This window comes from Podarcis muralis, chromosome 17, assembly GCF_964188315.1.
Source record: "Podarcis muralis chromosome 17, rPodMur119.hap1.1, whole genome shotgun sequence".
Taxonomy (NCBI): domain Eukaryota; kingdom Metazoa; phylum Chordata; class Lepidosauria; order Squamata; family Lacertidae; genus Podarcis; species Podarcis muralis.
The window spans coordinates 15727520-15746662 of NC_135671.1; the positions used below are offsets into that span (position 1 = coordinate 15727520).

At 40.8% G+C, this 19143-nt stretch overlaps 1 protein-coding gene across 4 annotated transcripts in view; it reads left to right on the forward strand.

Annotated features, from left to right (window-relative positions):
- PTBP3 (polypyrimidine tract binding protein 3) overlaps positions 1-19143 on the forward strand; it is a 45094-nt gene that overhangs the window by 15939 nt on the left and 10012 nt on the right. For 2 of the 4 annotated variants that reach the window (XM_028713060.2, XM_028713058.2), the window contains 9 exons: positions 8712-8787; positions 9393-9562; positions 10760-10906; positions 12820-12984; positions 14410-14520; positions 15423-15597; positions 17335-17409; positions 18016-18155; positions 18541-18574. In XM_028713060.2, coding sequence (XP_028568893.1) covers positions 8763-8787; positions 9393-9562; positions 10760-10906; positions 12820-12984; positions 14410-14520; positions 15423-15597; positions 17335-17409; positions 18016-18155; positions 18541-18574 — 1042 coding nt within the window. In that variant the 5' untranslated portion in view covers positions 8712-8762. The remainder of the gene's footprint in view (positions 1-8711; positions 8788-9392; positions 9563-10759; positions 10907-12819; positions 12985-14409; positions 14521-15422; positions 15598-17334; positions 17410-18015; positions 18156-18540; positions 18575-19143) is intronic. The other 2 variants (XM_028713061.2, XM_028713059.2) reach the window with 1 other exon arrangement.

Genomic DNA, 19143 nt, shown 5'->3' on the forward strand with positions numbered 1-19143 from the left:
TGGTTTAATGCACTGTTCACGTTTGGTTGTCCTAAATATGTTGTTTGCTTCTAACAAAAACTACAATTGGGCATTTCCTTAAGCATCTCAAACTTGCTTGTATTTTTGGTACTACAGAAGCCAGTTATTTAATTGGTTGAATTGTAGTTTAAGGGTGCTTTCTTTAAATATCATTTGACTATGAAAAAAATACAAGTGACTCATACACATTCTGGTTTTATGTAGCCACTAACTCCACAGCTATGTGTGAAAAGTCCAAGATTTTCTGCATTTGCAGTTTCTCAATTGCTTATTTTTCACTTCGTTAGCTGAACATTTTGAGACTGACTTTCACATTGTATATGTTGCCCAGGAGACTTCAACTGGGATGGCAAAAAAAACCACATATTTCTAATGGAAATATGTAGGTACAAGATAGGAAAAAACATTGGTCACAACTGTACATTATAGATGCAGTGGTGGACTGGATTTTATCAATAAACTGGGGTTGAATCTGGAAAAGATGCAGGCCATGTGGGTGGGTGATTGCCGCGTCTGGGAGATAGATCTGTTGCATTCCCTCTGAAGGAGCAGGTACACAGTCTGGGGATGCTCTTTGATCCATCTTTGTCACTTGAAGCTCTGTGACTCCTACATCAGCTGTAACCATTCCTGGACAACACAGTAGCCTGACCACAGTGGTCTATGCATTGGTAACCTCAAGGCTTGATTACTGCAATACGCTTTTATATGGGGCTGGCCCTGTGTCTGGTCCAGAAGCTTCATCTAACGCAGATGCAGCAACCAGGTGGTTCACAGGAATAGATAACTGGCAACGTGGTACCCTGCTGCTGATAGAGCTGTGCTTGTTGCCAATTTACTAAAAGGCCAGGTTCAAGGTACTTGTGTTAATTCACAATGTCCTGAACAACTTTGGCTCAAAGTACCTTAAGGATTGTTACATCCCTCCTTGATCACTGAGATCCGGGTTCCCCACGCCCCTCAGGTTTGGCTGGCCTTCCCTAGGGATCAAGCCTTTAGCATGGCATGGCATGCCCTTTGAAACTACTCTAAGCAGAGGTTTAGCGGAAAACCATCCCTCCATTCTTTCAGCCCTCTTTTGAAAACTATATTGTTTAGAGAGACCTGTGCAATATGAACTTTCTCCTTTAACCGATTAGTATTTATTGATGTTTTGTTTGATATTTTTCACATATTTTATTCTTACATGTTGTATACCATGATATATTTTTAATGAAAGTGCAGGTTATAAATACATAAATAGAAAGAAATGTACCCCACCCCACCCCAATTTAGCTTGCTATATCAGATACTGTGTTCAGTTGGCCATAACTTGGATCCTGAACGCCTTGGTACTCAGACGTCTTGGCTCCCAAACCCGGAAGTAAGTGTTTCGGTTTGCGAACGTCGTTTGGAACCCAGGCAGTCAGTAGCTGTGCTTTGGTTTCCATACGTTTTGGAAGTTGAATGGACTTCCGGAACAGATTCCGTTCAACTTCCAAAGTACGACTGTATTGCTATTGAGGTAAATTTCCAGTCCCAAACATTACTGGTGCCCTCTTCTCCGTTCCTTGCAAATTTCTGCTGCATTTTACATCTTTGCAGAATAGATAAGGGGCAAACACATGAGTACAATTCATGAGCACAGTTTGGACTTAGCACACTGTTCACATTTTCCTGGTTGGGGAACCAAAAGCTGTAGGATCATTGAGGCCACCCCCTGAACTTGAACCTGTACAGTGGTACCTCGGGTTAAGTGCTTAATTCGTTCCGAAGGTCCGTTCTTAACCTGAAACTGTTCTTAACCTAAAGCACCACTTTAGCTAATGGGGCCTCCTGCTGCTGCCGCGCTGCCGGAGCACGATTTCTGTTCTCATCCTGAAGCAAAGTTCTTAACCTAAGGTACTATTTCTGGGTTAGCGGAGTCTGTAACCTGAAGCGTATGTAACCCGAGGTACCACTGTACTTGAAAGTGGGGTGTTTTTTTTAACATGAAACCTTTCTCAGTCAAAAATTACCACCAATTTCTCAAAGTTTGGTCTCATACTTTAACGTGGTGAAAAGAGACTTCTAGAAATATTCTAAGGCCTTTGTGAATGAAGAGTCCCTTGAGTTTTAGGTATCTTGATTTTATTATTCCTTGTAGTCCTTACGTAGTTGCTGAAGCCATTCCTTCAATTATCGGCATCCTTTCCACTGGCTCTTTAATTACAGTCTTGTGTGCCTTTTGTTAGGCCCATAGTATCTTGTTACTGATCTAGCAGGCAGCCTCAATAATTGATACATGAGACAATGGAACTAGCTGCATGCTAACTAACTGTGCCAGTGAGAAGGCAAGGCTGAAACAGCTGCTCCCTCTGTTAATTTAACAGCCCTGTTTCTAGGGAGATTGCTGATCAACTTGTTGGACTAGTATTGGAATGGGACGTCTTTGTTGTCACTGAAGCTTGTTGCTATCTCATTTAGGTAATTTGGCATCGTGAAATGGTATGTATGTAGGGCCAACTCAACCACGATATTTCGCTTCTACTTTTTCTCTGTGAGATTTTTTTACCATCTGAGGCCAGCTTTCCGTGTCAAAGCCTAAATGGCTCTTCTTCACGAATCAACATACGCATCTGCATTCTTGCATTCCTGCAAGGAGCTCAGAGCAGCAGTGTAGCTTCACATAGCTACCCTGTGAGAGTGGCTTAGGCTGAGGCTGACTTGCTCAAGGCTTCATAACTGAACAGGACTTTTGAACTGAAACCCAACCCTCTGGCTACTGCTCCACACGGACTTTGTTTATACTGGAAAATGGAAATCTTGGGATCTATGTAAGTGACACCAGAAGCTCTTTTGCATGTGTTGGGTTACTTCATTCTAAAGAGTTCCCAGCTGGAACTAAAATAGTACCCCCCCCAAAAAATGTGGCGATAGTTATTTTGAATTCATCCCAAATTTCAGTATTGTTTCCTGCTGTTTTTGTCCTTTTCACTTGAGGTGAAAGATTACCAAGGAAGTCCACCCATCATTTGGCACTTTCGGAAGGGGGTTGCCTAATAGCATTTTGTACAAATCTTCATCAAGCTTGTACTAATATCAAAAGGCTGAAATTGAAGTTCTGTAAAGTAGCAGGCAAGTGGAACACATTCTAGCAGGACTGGGGAAGATTACCAAGGGTGCTTCTCTCTCAGCACCTGTTGTTGCTGTTGTTGTTGTTACTTTTCCATTTATGAATTGCATCCCATGAGGCACCTCAAAGCAATTTACAATACGACCTAAACATTAAACATGATTAAAACAGTTTTATATATGAAGCTTACCTATAAGTTTGCTTGTAGAGTAGAATTTTATTCCCCCCCCCCATCAGGATAGGTGTTTGAAAGCAATGTGAGATTTGTATATCAATATTATTTTTGAAATAGATGTTTGTAATATAATAGTACAAGACCCTTGTTTCTGATTTTCTATACACTGAGTATAAGAGTCTTAATGGTTTGTGTTCATTTTGTAAGAGAACATGTTAGTGCAGAAGTTCAGGTTACTAATTTTTTGCTCACTCTTGTCTAAATAGCTGTACTTGTATGAACCGGGATATTCTAGTCTGGTTGAACTTGAATGTCAGCTATTCACATAAAATATGCCAACAATACGAAGATCTTCTTTGGAATCACATAGTGAAATCTAAATGTTGAAACATCTGAGATATTTGAACATCTGAGATATTTGCTCACTTTTATCATTCCAGATGTATTGCAGCATCAGTGACTGTTTGTGATATTTCCAGGTGGCTGTTAATGTGAGACTGAAACAGAGAATGGAGGAGGAGGGATGAGCCGTAACAGCAAACTACACATCTATGGCACTTTTAAGAAATAAAAATTGACAAACATTTTGCCTCATTTTGAACTAAACGTAAAACATACATCTATTAAGGATGTGCTGCCGTCTGTTTGAAATATGTTTGATTTAGATTATTTAAAGTAAAAAGTACTTCTAACTCTGGTGCATAGCTATTTAGGGGGGTGACTAAGGCATAATATAGACTTTACTAGATTATGGTGAAATTGGAAATCGTTCGACTCCTGTGCCTCAAACTAGAGGGATTTGCTTTATGACAGCAGTCAATTAATCGAGAGTGTGTGCATATGAGAAACCCAATCCATTTATTTTTAAGAGTTAGTCATATGAATTGTGTGACGCATACTTGAAAGCAATCCCCACGCATTTATTGTTGATATTATTTTTTGACTTTTCAAAATATACGTTTTACTGTTTTTACTGATAATTTTATTGTATTCTTTTTGGGAGATGGGATGAGGTTTTATTACAATCAGGACACCCTTCGCTGACATAACCCGTGGGCCCTTAAGGCCAGCCCAAACAGGTCTTCCAAGGAGGCTTTATTTTATAGCCTGCAAAAATAAATAGGATTGATTAAGTATTTGTAGTCTGCAATGAGTTTAGTTTCTATTGGAAAACCCACTCTCTTCTATTGCCTGTAACTTTGATGTTTTCCAGGCAAATGATAGGAGATGTGCAAACATTTTGAAGTATTATAATTGGCAAGTGGCAGGCAGGTTAAGAAGAAGAAGAAGAATTTGGATTTGATATCCTGCTTTATCACTACCTGAAGGAGTCTCAAAGCGGCTAACATTCTCCTTTCCCTTCCTCCCCCACAACAAACACTCTGTGAGGTGAGTGGGGCTGAGAGACTTCAGAGAAGTGTGACTGGCCCAAGGTCACCCAGCAGCTGCATGTGGAGGAGCGGAGACGCGAACCCGGTTCCCCAGATTACAAGACTACCTCTCTTAACCACTACACCACACTGGCTCCTGTCTTAGTGGTAGTTAAAAGGGGAACATTGTGTAAAGTCTGCTCTTATTTTTAGCGGAAGACCTAAGCAGTCTGCCCAAGTAGCATGATACTACTACGGGCAGAAACTACTACTTTGCCAGGACATCAGAACATGCTAGATTGGAGACAGATTAGAGAGGTCCCGATTAAGAGGAAGCGTGCATACACATTCTATAAAATTCAACCAGGTGGCATTGCAGGGAATGCCCGGGGTACCAATGAAGGGCCTTGCAAGCTCCACAGTGCCTATGGGCACCAGGTTGCCAGCCTCTGCTCCAGGAGCACAACTTGATATGATCTTAGATTCACTATGCTATTCTCTGAAATAGTGATCCATTTACTATTGCTTATTTGTAGTATGGCCCACTGGACCAAGAATCCTTCCATGTAACACAAATGTAACCTCATACTCTGCCCAAATCATTGACTGTTTAAATCTGGGGTGTTAAATGTGGGTAGGGGTATTCAAATTAATTGGTTTGAGTTGCAGCACTTTGTGAGTAAGGGAAGTATAATTTTCTCAGACATGCCACTTTTCTGTATGCATAGGAGCTAACTCTTTGGGGCCAAGGGTCCTTCGCCCCCCAAAAAAATATTTCAGGGGGTTGCCCTCTCCAAAGTTAATGGGCATTGCCGTTCAAATGGTGTGCGTGCACCTCATCCTGATTGATTCTGTGGGGCAGAGCTTACCTGACACCCCCCCCCCCAAATAGTTTATTCAAGTTGGCACCTCTGTCTGTAAGTGAATTTAAAAATGACAGAGCAGAAGCAGAAGTCATGCAATGTGTGGACCACCTGCCTTTTACCGTATTTTTCGCTCTATAACACGCACGTAGTTTTTAGAGGAGGAAAATCCGTAGGCATGCCACCCGTAGGCATTCCCTCCATAACACGCACAGACATTTCCCTTTACTTTCTAGGAGGAAAAAAGTGAGTGTTATGGTGCAAAAAATACGGTAATTCTCTGCTGTTCCATCTGCTGCTGATCTCGGCAATACAGATATTGAACCTTCAAGTATTGCTGTGATGAGCAGCTGCAGCCCAGGAATTTTTAGACCCAAGAAAGCGAATTCCTTCTGATTTTAATTCCTTCTGGCATGTGAACTTAAGTATGTGCTTCCAGACCTGTCAAACTCCACTGTGTCTGTTTTCTGTCCTGCTTACAAAGAAGAGGTGTGTGAATGCAACGTAGCAGAGTGTTTAAAAAGAGCTTCTGTTCCGTACACATTTTTCTGAACTTGATTTAGAGAAGACTTTCCCACTTGCTGTTGAACTAAAATAACTGCAGAACAACCAACCTCCAGATGTTTCGGGCTAAAGTCCTTCAGCCTCAGCCAGTGTTGCCAACGGTCAGGGATGATGGGAGTTTTGACTCCCAACAATATGTGGAAGGAACTACGTTGAAGAATGCAGTTGTAACAGTTCTGATTACCTCTATAGCCAATGCACTATGAAGTTTTCACTAGCCTTGAACAATACTTTTTTCTCTTCAAAGAGAAGAGGCATTGAGGGCTATAGTGAAACTGCTTCGTGCTAACCTGCATGCTTGTCAGGCTCTGTTAGTTAGTTAAACTGCAACCCCCCATTCTTAAGAGATCTGTAGATCTAAGTGTAATACAGCTAAAATTACTTGACTGTTACTCAACTAGTATTTCAAGTCGATCCACATTTTTGCTTAGTCACAAATGGGGTTTGTCATGGCAAATGGTAAGCAAGATCATGACTGGAATTGCAAGATCCCATTGCATGAATAGAAGGAATTTCTGCCTGCACATGGCAGTAGTGTTCACTGATTTCCCCCATGTCTGCAGCCCCTTAAAAGCTGAAAAATCCTTATCTTCTAGAGTTGGAATGTTTGTGGGGGAGTGTCCTTCAAGGAAAGGAGAAAAATTGAGCCCCCATCAGCAGAAGTATCTTCACACATAAATGTTCAGAATTTCATGTTTAAATATTTTGCAACAATATACGGTGTTTCAGCAAAGGACATATTTTTGCTTCCACATAATGGCCTGATTTGCACATCACGTTATGCCGCATGATCCCTTGGTACAAACATATGAGCTGGGAGAAGTTACCCCAGCTGTATTGCTTCTCCCTGACCATTTGTTGTTGTGCTCCAATGAACTAAGTCATAGTTTTGGTTGGTGTGTCTTCTGAACTCTTGGCTTAGATCTCCAGGACCAACCATAAGCTATTAACAGGCAAACCTTGGTTCCTGCTCATGGTTAGTCTGGAGAAAGTTAAACCATGAGTTCAGGTGGATGACACGCTAAGCCAGTGCTTCACAAATGGTGGACCCCTGCCTCCTTTCAGGTGAGCCTCAGGCCCACAGCCTGCCCAGTTCTTCCTCACTTGCTTAACATCCCACCCCCTTTGCTGTGCCATAGCCTTCTTGTTGGAACAATACCAGCCTCAACATCTCCCCACAAACTGGTGACTAGAAGACAACAGAGGTTCAGTGCGGGAGGAAAGCGGGTATTCCTCCCAGGGGGAAAGGGGCAGAGCAGGTATCAAAGATGTTTGATAAACGGTTAATGTGTATTAATAATAATTGGGAATAGAAAGGAACAAGCCAAGAGAAGGGACAAAAATGTGAAAGCTGCAGTGAGGAAGGAGGAAATAAGTAGTTTATGAGGAAATAGAATACAAGTTAAGTGTGAAAGGAGAAGGGGAGATTAAACAACAGGAGATGTGTAAAAATATTTTAAGTGGCATGTTTGGGAAATGCAAAAATAAAAAGTATTTTTCACCTCTGCATTGCCTTTTTGTGGCTGGTGGGCCTCAGTAATTTTCATACTTATTAAGTGGGGGGAGAGAACCCCTGCTATGGATTAGCATGGCACAATGCAGCAACCAAACTGGGGAGGCCCAAAGCAGTTGTAATGTCCTTTCTGGGAGCCCACATGGTTGCACATTTGTGCTAATCCATGGTTTGGCCTAGCAAACCAGGTCAATCAAGGTTTCGTGTAGAACACAAGTTTGAGGGTTGTTTTATTTTCAGGCAGCGGGGCATATTTTAAGGTTCTCATATTTTATTATTATTGGGTGTTTATTTTATTTTTTAAAGCTATCTACCGTTGTCAGCTTTTTAGAGCCAAGAGAAAGAAATTTAAGCATTATGAAACCATTGTTGAAGAGGAAAAAATACATTAGTTGTGAAAATGCAGCTGCGGTTCATAGCAAGCCACTCTTGCATTGAAATATCTCATTATACCTCATAATTATTTCATTTTTGGCATGCCAAGTGGATAGGGCTGTTTATGCTGCAGAGCCTGTGGGGCTTGAAAAATCTCCCATGTGTTTGGTTCCAAATCCTGCCTTTTTTAAAAAAAGAAACCATAGTTCCTGGTTCCCAAAATGGGAAGCTGTGGTTAACTGCGACTTTCTGGTTTTTCCTTTCTGTTGAACAAGTATATGAGACCTCAACAAGAATGTGTAGAGATATGAATGATAGTTTTGTGAGAAATGTAGTGGCTTGCATATCTGACACTGGCAATAAAAAGGGAACATTATATTAGATATATATATGGGAATGCCAGCTTGAGTGAGAGGGTAAAACAGACTAGTTAGATAAGTGGAGGAAGCCTGTGAGTGTTGAACCCATCTAAATGTTGGTCTAGTATTTGTTTTCAGATGGTTGGTAGGGTGGATTCTTTTATTTGTGCAATATGTTGAAACATTTTCATTGTGCATAAAACGATAGGATAAAATAGTGGTTTTCAATCCACAAAAAAACTGTTTTTTTAAAGTAAAACTTTGTTTTTCCTTCAACAAAAATCTTCCTGTTATCAAAAGTTGCTGAAATACATGTGTTAAAATAAAACTTGAGGCGCAAGTATTTTTACATTTTACTTTTATGGTATTTTTTCCAGCGTGGATCTGATGAGCTTCTTCCACCTAGTTTCGCTTACGGGCCTTTTACCATGAGCAATTCTACTCCTGCTACAGGTATGATTGTATGATTAAAGAACACACCTTGCAGCAGGTTTGCAAATATCCCCTCGCCTTGTTTCCTGTGTAAAGTTCAATTTTTATGAGCTGGTCACGTCTGAGGACTTATTTGCAAAGCTATTCTGCAGTGTGTTAACGTAAGCAGAGGCAGACCCCCAAGGATTGCTGCCACCACCCCAGTTTGATCAGTGTGACAACTTTCCATGGGACTTGTGCTTGTAGCAACAGTGGAGGGTCTATCACATGGCTTATTTAAGAAAGGACCCATGGGAAGTAGATGAACACGCCCAGCTGCTGAAGCCCTTTTGGTTGCTGGTGAATTAGTTACCATGATTTCCTAGAGCAACCAGTGAGCCAAAAGCAAAATTCCCAAGTTCTGTGACTGAAATAAACCCGTACAGACTTTATCTAAAACAGAATTAGAACTTCCTGTGATTAGAGCTAGAGATTACCGGTAGTGAACAAACACAAATGTCATAAGGAAACAAAAAGCTTGTTGTTGCTTAGTACAGGTGGTTTAATATTGTGACCCGCACAGCAAGCAAATTTTTTAGCAATGCTAAAGTATACATTTTTATCTGAAGTGTTTCTTTATATCTTAGCTAATGGGAATGACAACAAAAAATTTAAAGGAGACCGATCTCCCTGCTCCCCTTCTCGAGTCCTTCATCTTCGTAAAATTCCAAATGACGTCACTGAAGCGGAAATAATTTCTCTAGGTCTACCTTTTGGCAAAGTAACCAATCTCTTGATGTTGAAGGGCAAGAGCCAGGTATGTATATACTTTGCAGTAAATACCCAAAACACAAGAAAATGTAGTGTATGCTATTTGGCTAGTATCCAGTGGAATAGTTAAAGAGTTGAGCAATTCAAATCTCCCAATTGTCTCACAATAGTTTTGCCTCTAAAATAAACCAAGCATGTGCCGGAAACCAGGAAGTTACTCAGATTGTTGCCTAGCCCATACCCAGTCCCCAAAAGGCTATTGACCATGATTCTTGGGCTACAAAGAAGTTCTGCAGTATCTCTCCAGCCCTTCAGGGAGCTGCCTGCCATTTGCAGTCCAAGAGCACAGGTCACTAGCAGGTGTCCTCAATCTTCAGCTGCATGAACCATGAAAGTGTTCGTATCGTAGCTTTGCTCTCAGACCATAGTTTTAAACAAAACACATTTCTCAAAATTTGGACCTGTCAGGGACCTGTGATGGCTTTAATATCAGAAGTAGAAGCTTTCAATCCCTTATTCTCGGTGCACAAAAGAGGCAGAAGAAGGGAACGTGCAATTCTGAGGCTCGCTCATGTAGAGGAATATTATTATTATTAAATTTGTATACTGTGCTGCCCTTCATCTGTAGATCTCAGGGCAGTTCACAGCATAAAAATACAAGATAAAAGCACAAAACGCATAATAAAAGCAAGAACAAAACAAACCAATAACCCACCCCACCCCCTCCCAAAAACACGTTTGAAAGAACATAGGATGCTATTCAGCCAAAGGCCTGGTTGCAGATGGTTTTTCATCACATCTGAAGCTGGTCACTGTATAGTTGTGAAGGTGTTTTTTAAAAAAAAAAGCTTTTGGGGGAAATCACTAGAAATATAGAAAACTTGTGTTATTTAATCAAAAAATATTTTATTTGTTTCCTGCAATGTCTTTAGCAGTTATAATGGTATTGGGTGTTTGCAGAATGCACTCTGAAAAAACTTATATTGGGTCATACATTGATATATGCCTGTCTATCCCCAAGTTGTGAAATAAGGCACCTTTAGACAATAAAAATAAGGAACTACTTGAAGTAAAAAAATAAAAATTGCAACGTTTTCTTTTGTAAATAGATGCATTTTTAATGGACATAACACATATAAAAGCAGCAGTCTGTGCACGGTTTTTTGTTTGTTTGTTTGTTTGTTTGTTTTCAAGTGAAAGTGGTTTTACAATCACAACGTTCCTGTGTTTGTGTTAATTGCAGGCTTTCCTAGAAATGGCTTCAGAAGAAGCTGCCGTTACTATGGTGAACTACTACACTCCTGTTACTCCTCACCTCCGCAGCCAGCCTGTTTATATTCAGTATTCCAATCACCGAGAACTTAAGACTGACAACCTACCCAATCAGGCTGTAAGTATGGTACTTTTTTAGGAGGGGGGGGGGAATCCATAGTATTCATTAGAACTATGAGTATGTAAATGATTTTCAAACCACTTAAATAATCCTGTTTTTATAAGCCTTTCGTTTGCTTTCCTGAAAGCAGGCCAGTGCTTTGATTTGGAGCAAAGAAAGTTGAACTTCAGCTACTTTTAGTTAGCAGTTTAAAAACTTTAGTGTTTTGTTACTAGGCTGGACAGTACAGCTAATAGATAAAGTTTGAAGGTGTGCTGACTACATATGTGAAGGTCAGAGGGGTGCGGGAACTGTGGCAGGAGAGGTTTTCTCCACCCCCATGAGGACTTCTCAATTTTTCCATTGGAAAAATCGGGAAGGGGGCATGTACACTGGGATGGGGAAACACCTGGAAATGAAACATCTTTTGAAGGAGTGAAATGTTGCAAAGGCAAGGTTTTGCTCACTCATAATATTTATTCCGTTTATTAAATCGTTCCCCGTGACGTACTCCGAAGCAATTTACAATATACTATAAAAAACAGTGAAAACAACTGCATATATAAGAACAATTACGTAGTAAAGATTTTTACACAAGACAGTCAACAGCAGGGGTGGGGAAGCTTTTCTGCTCCCCCCTCCTCTGACTCACTGCACCCAGCAAAGCCACCTGGTTTTTTGGCACTTCGAGTGCTGTGCAAAGGACTTTTGACAGGTGCCAGGCACCTGAATTCCTGAAAACGAGCTGGCTTTGCAAGCCCTACACTTGATGTTTCAGAAGCACTGAATACAGAATGGGAAACTTGTAACCTTCACTAGTGTGTGCCGTACATCAGGGGTAGGCAACCTAAGGCCCATGGGCCACAAGCAGCCCACGGGGGTCGTTTAACCAGCCCACAAGCCACCCCTGAACTGAGCCACCCACTTGGCGAGTCCCTGTGCACTGCGATAAACCGGTGTGGTGCGGGCACTCGCTTTCATGGTGTTGAAAATCACGCAGGCACTGAAAATTGCGGATGCATGCACTCATGTGTGCGTGCAATCTGGTCCATGGAGGGATCTCCGCTGGAGTGAACTGGCCCAAGCGAGGTAAACCTTGCTGACCCCTGCCATAGATGAACAATTTGCACACTGGGTGCAGTGGAGAGAAAGTGTAAGGTTACGCTTTGGGGGCACATAGATTCTTACAGATTGTAACTCTTTAAATAACGTGTGTGCAAGCTAACAATTGGTGGGACGCAGGTGGCGCTGTGGGTAAAAGCCTCAGCGCCTAGGGCTTGCCGATCGAAAGGTCGGCGGTTCAAATCCCCGTGGCGGGGTGCGCTCCCGCTGCTCAGTCCCAGCGCCTGCCAACCTAGCAGTTCGAAAGCACCCCCGGGTGCAAGTAGATAAATAGGGACCGCTTACTGGCGGGAAAGTAAACGGCGTTTCCGTGTGCTGCGCTGGTGCCGGCTCGCCGGAGCAGCTTTGTCACGCTGGCCACGTGACCTGGAAGTGTCCTGCGGACAGTGCTGGCCCCCGGCCTCTTGAGTGAGATGGGCGCACAACCCCAGAGTCTGTCAAGACTGGCCCATACGGGCAGGGGTACCTTTACCTTTACCTTTAAGCTAACAATGGCATGTACAATACACAAAATGTTATGTACTGAAGTTCTCACCCTGGGCCAGCAGGGGGATACTGTAGATAGTTCAGGTCCACATATGCAAATAAGGGATCGAAAGTGACGTTCAGTGATTAGATAGTTACAGAAACTTGTTACAGTTACGTTGTACTGGAGCTCTATATAAGCAGGCTGGCTGAACCCTTCAGTTCAGTTCTGTTCTGGCCTCTGAATAAACAAGAGCTGTTTGAAGAATTGCTGTGTCGTCTGATATGTTCACCCACAACTTAACACAAAACATTTTCATCCTTTCTTTCCACCCCCTCCTTAGAGAGCGCAAGCTGCATTGCAAGCAGTGAATGCGGTGCAGTCCGGAGGCTTGGCCCTTACAGGTGCTCTCGCGACTGAAGGCGGACTACCTCCTGGTCAGAGTTCTGTTCTTCGAATTATAGTTGAGAATCTCTTCTACCCTGTAACTCTAGAAGTGCTGTATCAGGTAAAAGACTTTAAGAAAAAAAACCAATTACTGTATTTTTCCGTGTATAAGACCCTGTTTTGGGGAACTCAAATTTAAGAAATTTGCACTGTGCACTATCCATGTATAAGACGACTCCCTCTTTTTGGCATAATTTTAAAAGAAAAAAACCTAGTCTTATACACTGAAAAGTCAGTACTTTTTTTTTTGGTAATGAAAAACAAATTGTCAGATGCTTATTCCTTCACTACTTCCTCTCCAGGCCTGATCTTTCATAGTGCTGGGCTGGTCATCTATTTTCTGACAAGGGGACGGCATTTGGTGATGATTATTTGCTAAAGAGAGTATATGCCTATAGCGATTGGAGCGAACAGCACCAGTTATCTGGTCACTTGTATGCATTCAGAGCATAGCTGTCAACTTTTCCCTTTTCTTGCGAGGAATCCTACTCAGAATAAGGGAATTTCCCTTTAAAAAGGGGGAAAGTTTGCAGCTACAATTCAGAGTGCAGCCTGTTTCTCTCTTATACACTCCCTCCAAAATAGCCACAGATGCATATGGATACAGATTGTTCCCCTCAATTGCCCTGGAGAAACCTGTTTCTTCATGTCAATTATTTTTGCTAGACTGTGACGATAGGTTTGGCTAAAAGGGAAGATCTGAACCTGGAATTATATATTTAACTCAAGGTTAATAGGGACGCGGGTGGCGCTGTGGTCCAAACCACAGAGGGCTTGCCGACCGGAAGGTCAGCGGTTCGAATCCCTGCGACGGGGTGAGCTCCCATTGCTCAGTCCCAGCTCCTGCCGACCTAGCAGTTTGAAAGCACATCAAAGTGCAAGTAGATAAATAAGTACCGCTCTGGCAGGAAGGAAAACGCCGTTTCTGTGCGCTGCTCTGGTTCGCCAGAAGCGGCTTAGTCATGCTGGCCACATGACCCGGAAAAACTGTCTGCGGACAAATGCCGGCTCCCTTGGTCAGTAAAGCAAGATGAACGCCACAACCCCAGAGTCATTCGCTACTGGAATTAACTGTCAGGGTTCCTTTACCTTTATCCTTTTTAATAGGGGTTAATTATGTATTCATTTAAATATTCTTAACAATTCTGTTGTGCTCTAGCTGTATGCATGTAAGCAATCATTCCTTATAGAACAATTAAATGATTTGAGTGGCGTTTGCTTCACTCTGCCGCACGAGTAGTAATATAACCAAACAATTTCACTTAGTAATAAGGCACAGCTATCTAGTTATTTCACTGAGAGAACCCCTTCACTTAATGATTTTGTCATTTACATGTGGTTCTCATGACAGAAAAACATCTCTGTCCGTGTGGTTAAAAAGCAACATTGATTATTTTGCTGGGGGTCGGGTACACATGAAGTTTGCTTCTCAAAACTTTTCTGGAAAGTATCAAGGTGTGAACTGGCTACCTGCATTTTTATACAGATCTTCTCCAAGTTTGGGACAGTCTTGAAGATTATCACTTTCACAAAAAACAATCAGTTCCAGGCCTTGCTTCAATATGCTGATCCAATGAATGCACATTATGCCAAAATGGTAAGTGCAAAACTATGCACCTGATAAGTTTTGGATTTTGACCATGTTAACAATTTGCTGTGTATGACTTTGAGTTTAATATGCATCTTAATTTTCCAGTGTTTTGTGTCACTAGTATCCCATTTGGAGTTGCTAAAGGAATTCCATACCGATATACATTTGTGGCACACCTGTCATAGCAGGCTTTGTTTCTAGATATTTAGTCAAGATTTTTAAAGTCAAATTTAAAACTACTTTATTTAATGGTGGCTTCCGAGTCTTATATATGTTTTATGTGTTCAAGATGTCTGGATTACTAATGTTTTATGGATGGTGAGTGTTTTTTGTTTTTTGTTTTTAAATGATTTTACTGTCTAAACTATCAATAAAGGCTGAATGAATGAATGAATATTACCTTGTCCACCCAAAAGATCTTGCATAAAGGGCCCAGATAGTTAATGTTGGGGTGGATGGGCATAGTTGTAAAAATCTCTTCTTTGCATGTTAAGAAATGACAGAACAGTCATCCTTTGCAACTGTCATAAAGTATGACTGACAACCATATCTTACAGGTACTCTAATTGGAAAAGCATTAATGATACACCATAAGTTTGACCAATGCAGATAATAAAACAAAATGCTTACAGCATTTGGATGTGTGTGCTGCTTACCTTGATGGCATGTGGTGGTAATATTGTAAGAAACTGTATGAATGATGCCGTTCTTTAAGACTGTAGTGAATATTAGAGAATGGACTTGGAAAAACATGGAGGAATGGCACAAGAAATGTTCACTAGCTGCTTGCCCCTTCTGCTCTACCCAAAGCATGTTCAAGATTGCTAAAAGGATTATCTTGCATATATCAGTATTGTAAAAGATTAGGACTTCATAAACTCAAGTCAGCTCTTCTGTCATCTTTACAGGCTCTAGACGGTCAGAATATCTACAATGCTTGCTGCACTCTTCGTATTGATTTCTCCAAGCTAACAAGCCTTAATGTAAAATACAACAATGATAAAAGCAGAGACTTTACTCGTTTAGACCTTCCTTCAGGTGATGGACAGCCTTCCCTTGATCCCACTATGGCTGCTGCCTTTGGTAAGAACGCTTCATTTCTCTGTGTGTGTTTATGTACCAATTTTCTCGACTGCCCTTCATTAAACAAAGGAACTTAGAGCGGTTACCAGCATAATATAGTACAACAGACAATGTATAGCAATAAAATACAATCCTTAAAATTAATAGCTAATAATATAAGCAGTTCCAGGGGGGTGGGCGGACAATATCATTTGCAACATCAACAGATTTAATCCAAGATTTCCAATATTTATAGACAGCTTTTCACCACAAATTGAAAGGCAGCCCACCAGTATTTGCATACTAGAATTCTTGCTAATCTAGGTTAAAATGGTGGGTGTTGTATTTCTGTGTTTGGTATCAGTATTCATGCAGGTTGTGTCTGACTGAATAAGTGCTTTGTTGCTGGTTGCATGTATAATGAATTACAATGGAAATCGGAATTGTGAATAAATGATTAATACCTATATTGCCAATAGTAGGAATGGTACCAATCCATGTATTATAGGTGTTTAATATATGGTGTTTTTGCTGTATTTGTGTAACTGCCATATTGTAACTAAAGATAAGGGGTGATGGAAGCTGCTGAGTCTGTTTAGATTGGAAGGACAATTTACAGCTGTTTATGTAGCAATTTGCATCTAATTAGGTTAATTATCACAGTTCAAGTGTGTAAGTATACTTCAGGAAATGTAGCTTGAGTTTCTCTGATCAGGACTATCTCTGCATATTATAAATCCCAAATATTTATCGTCTAGCTTTTTTATATTATGCCTCAATTTAGAGCAATAGTTCGACCAAAACATTCAAAGTTATTTCGCTGTTGGATTTTGCCCTAAGTAGTGAGAGCTGGGAAAACTATTATGATTTGGCTGAAAATATATAATAGTCAGATTTTTCTTTCCTTCCCTCATCACAATTTCAAATCTGCCACAGAAAAGGAACAGCATGATTTGGACTGCTATATGACAAAAAGGAACACTACCACCTGTTAAGCTTATTTTTAGTGCATTGTTGATTTTAATTATATTTTGTTCCTGTTTTTACTGATAATTTCATTGTTCTTTTTGTAAACAGCTTTGGGTTTTGTTTTGTTTTTTTAAAGTCAGACAGTATATAAATATGCAGTAAATAAAGTCATGAAACTTAAAAAAATAATAAGACAAAGGGCTGGTGTACAAAGCTGATTCTTGCACTAGATTTTGGATTTTGCGGCGCAACCTTATACACATCTACTCAGAAGTAAACCCTCCAACAACTTTATACTGTGTAAGCCACTCTTGTGATCTTCAGATGAAAGGTGGTATATAAATTAAATTAATAATAAAATACACTTACTCATAGGTAAGTGAGTATAGGATTGCTGCCACACTTTGTGAGCTGAGTTGTGCAAATGGCACAGCTGCTATTGATCCCATGATTGCTGTATTGTCTTGAAGTAGGAGCAACCAGCACAGACACATGTAGGCTCTACAGCAGGCACCCCCAAACTCTGCCCTCCAGCTGTTTTGGGACTACAACTCCCATCATCCCTAGCTAACAGGACCAGTAAGGGCTGATGGGAATTGTAGTCCCAAAACAGCTGGAGGGCCGAGTTTGGGGATGCCTGCTCTAAAGTGACTAAAAGCACCGAATGTGTGTATCCAACCCCTGAAATAAGTGCCAGGTTAATTTAGCAAGCTTTAGAGGAATTGAAATTGCTTTCTGTTTTCTCTAGCAGTTAATCTCTTGCACCCTAATTTAATTTCTCTTTTTTAGGCACTCCAGGTATCATCTCCTCACCATATGCGGGGGCTGCTGGTTTTGCTCCTGCCATTGGGTTTCCTCAGGCAGGCAAGTCCTTTTCAGTATGCGTAAACCCTGTCTGTTATTGGTCTGTCTGTTTGTTTTTGTTTAAACAAATTAATTAAAATGGGCACTGGAGTAGACAAAGGACCTAGCATTAGCATGCCTTTGTGTATGTAGGCCATGATAGTCAGAAAGCAGCCTCTTTTATACTTTTCTGCACTTAATTTTAGTTAGAGAGCTTGGGGCATTTGGGAATTCATCTATCTTTGGACAGGAAAATGTTTTTTTGCCATGTTAAAGTGAATCATTGTAGTGGGGCTGTTCTTTTTGTACCTGTATTTAACAACTAGTTGGAAGTATGAGAACTCAAACCCCCAATGTATTGAAATAAATCTTAACTCATCAAGAAATGGAAAATCTGTAAGAATGGGATGGTACAGTTTCGGTTTGTCTTATCAAGATAGGCTGCAAAGATTTATTTGTGGTATTTTAACCAGGTGAGGAGGAATAAATGGCAGGCCTTTGCTTATTTATGAAGCATTTATTATAGAATGTTTCGCTCTGAGCTTGTGCTTTAAAATGAGAGATAAAAATTGAGCTGCCGTGTGCATCTTATGAAATATTTCTATAGATCTATTTTGACTTTTCCAGGTCTCTCCGTCTCAGCTGTTCCCAGTGCACTTGGTCCTCTTGCAATCACCACCTCTGCTATGACTGGGCGAATGGCTATCCCAGGAATGACTGGAATGCCCGGAAATTTCGTTTTGCTTGTTAGCAATCTCAATCCTGATGTAAGCCTCATATATAGTACTAAAGTTTATAACATAAACATAGTTTGGAGTTAAGCTTATGGCACTTAACCCAAAATCTAAACTAGAGATTGGATAATAACCAGTATTATCAATGAAAAATATAACTGAAATAACTTTTCATGATATGTGTGTGTGTGTGTGTGTGTGTGTGTGTGTGTGTGTGTATAACATTCTGGGACAAGGGATGTTTGAAGTAATTTTACTTTAGAATACCACTTTGGTTTACCTAATATTGTATTTCACTATCTATTCACGCACTTGCTACCTGTTAAGGTTCTCTGGCAACCCTAAAATAATTGACGCACCTTTTCTTTTTAATACATTATGCTTGGTTAAAAAATATTGCCTTGTGATTTTTTTGCAGGCAATCACACCAGATGGACTCTTTATTCTGTTTGGTAAGTTGGTTTGTGTACAACACCAGATTAAAATAATACAGATATTAGCTGAGGGACTGGTTTTTCAAATTGTGTTGGTTTTAATTTCCACGGAGTTGTCTACGTGTTAGGCAGTAGTTATATCTTAGAACAGGAGTGAGGAAGCTTTTGGAGCCTGAGGGCTTCATTTCAATCTCATCAACCTTCTGAGGACCACTTGCTAGTGATAGACAGGGTAGAATTGGGCAGGGCAACAAATGTAAAGTTTACCTTTGTGCATAAGGCCACTTTCTGCACACACTGATACATCCCTCTGCATTATTCATCCAGACAAGAAAGCGGCATTATCAGAGGACACAGTCATGCAAAAGAATTTGGGGGTGAGACGTATGGGCAGTGATGAGTGTGGTCTGAGGAAAGGGGGCACATTGGGGACAGTTACAAGGGCCAAACAGGCCTGCTGGGTTGTATTTTTGCTCCTAGATTGAGGTTCCCATTGCTGTTATAGAATAATCTGTATCCCCAGTAACTAGTAAATGGATACGTGTCTAGATTCTTTGCTAGTTCTTGCTGCATTCTCAGCTGTATTC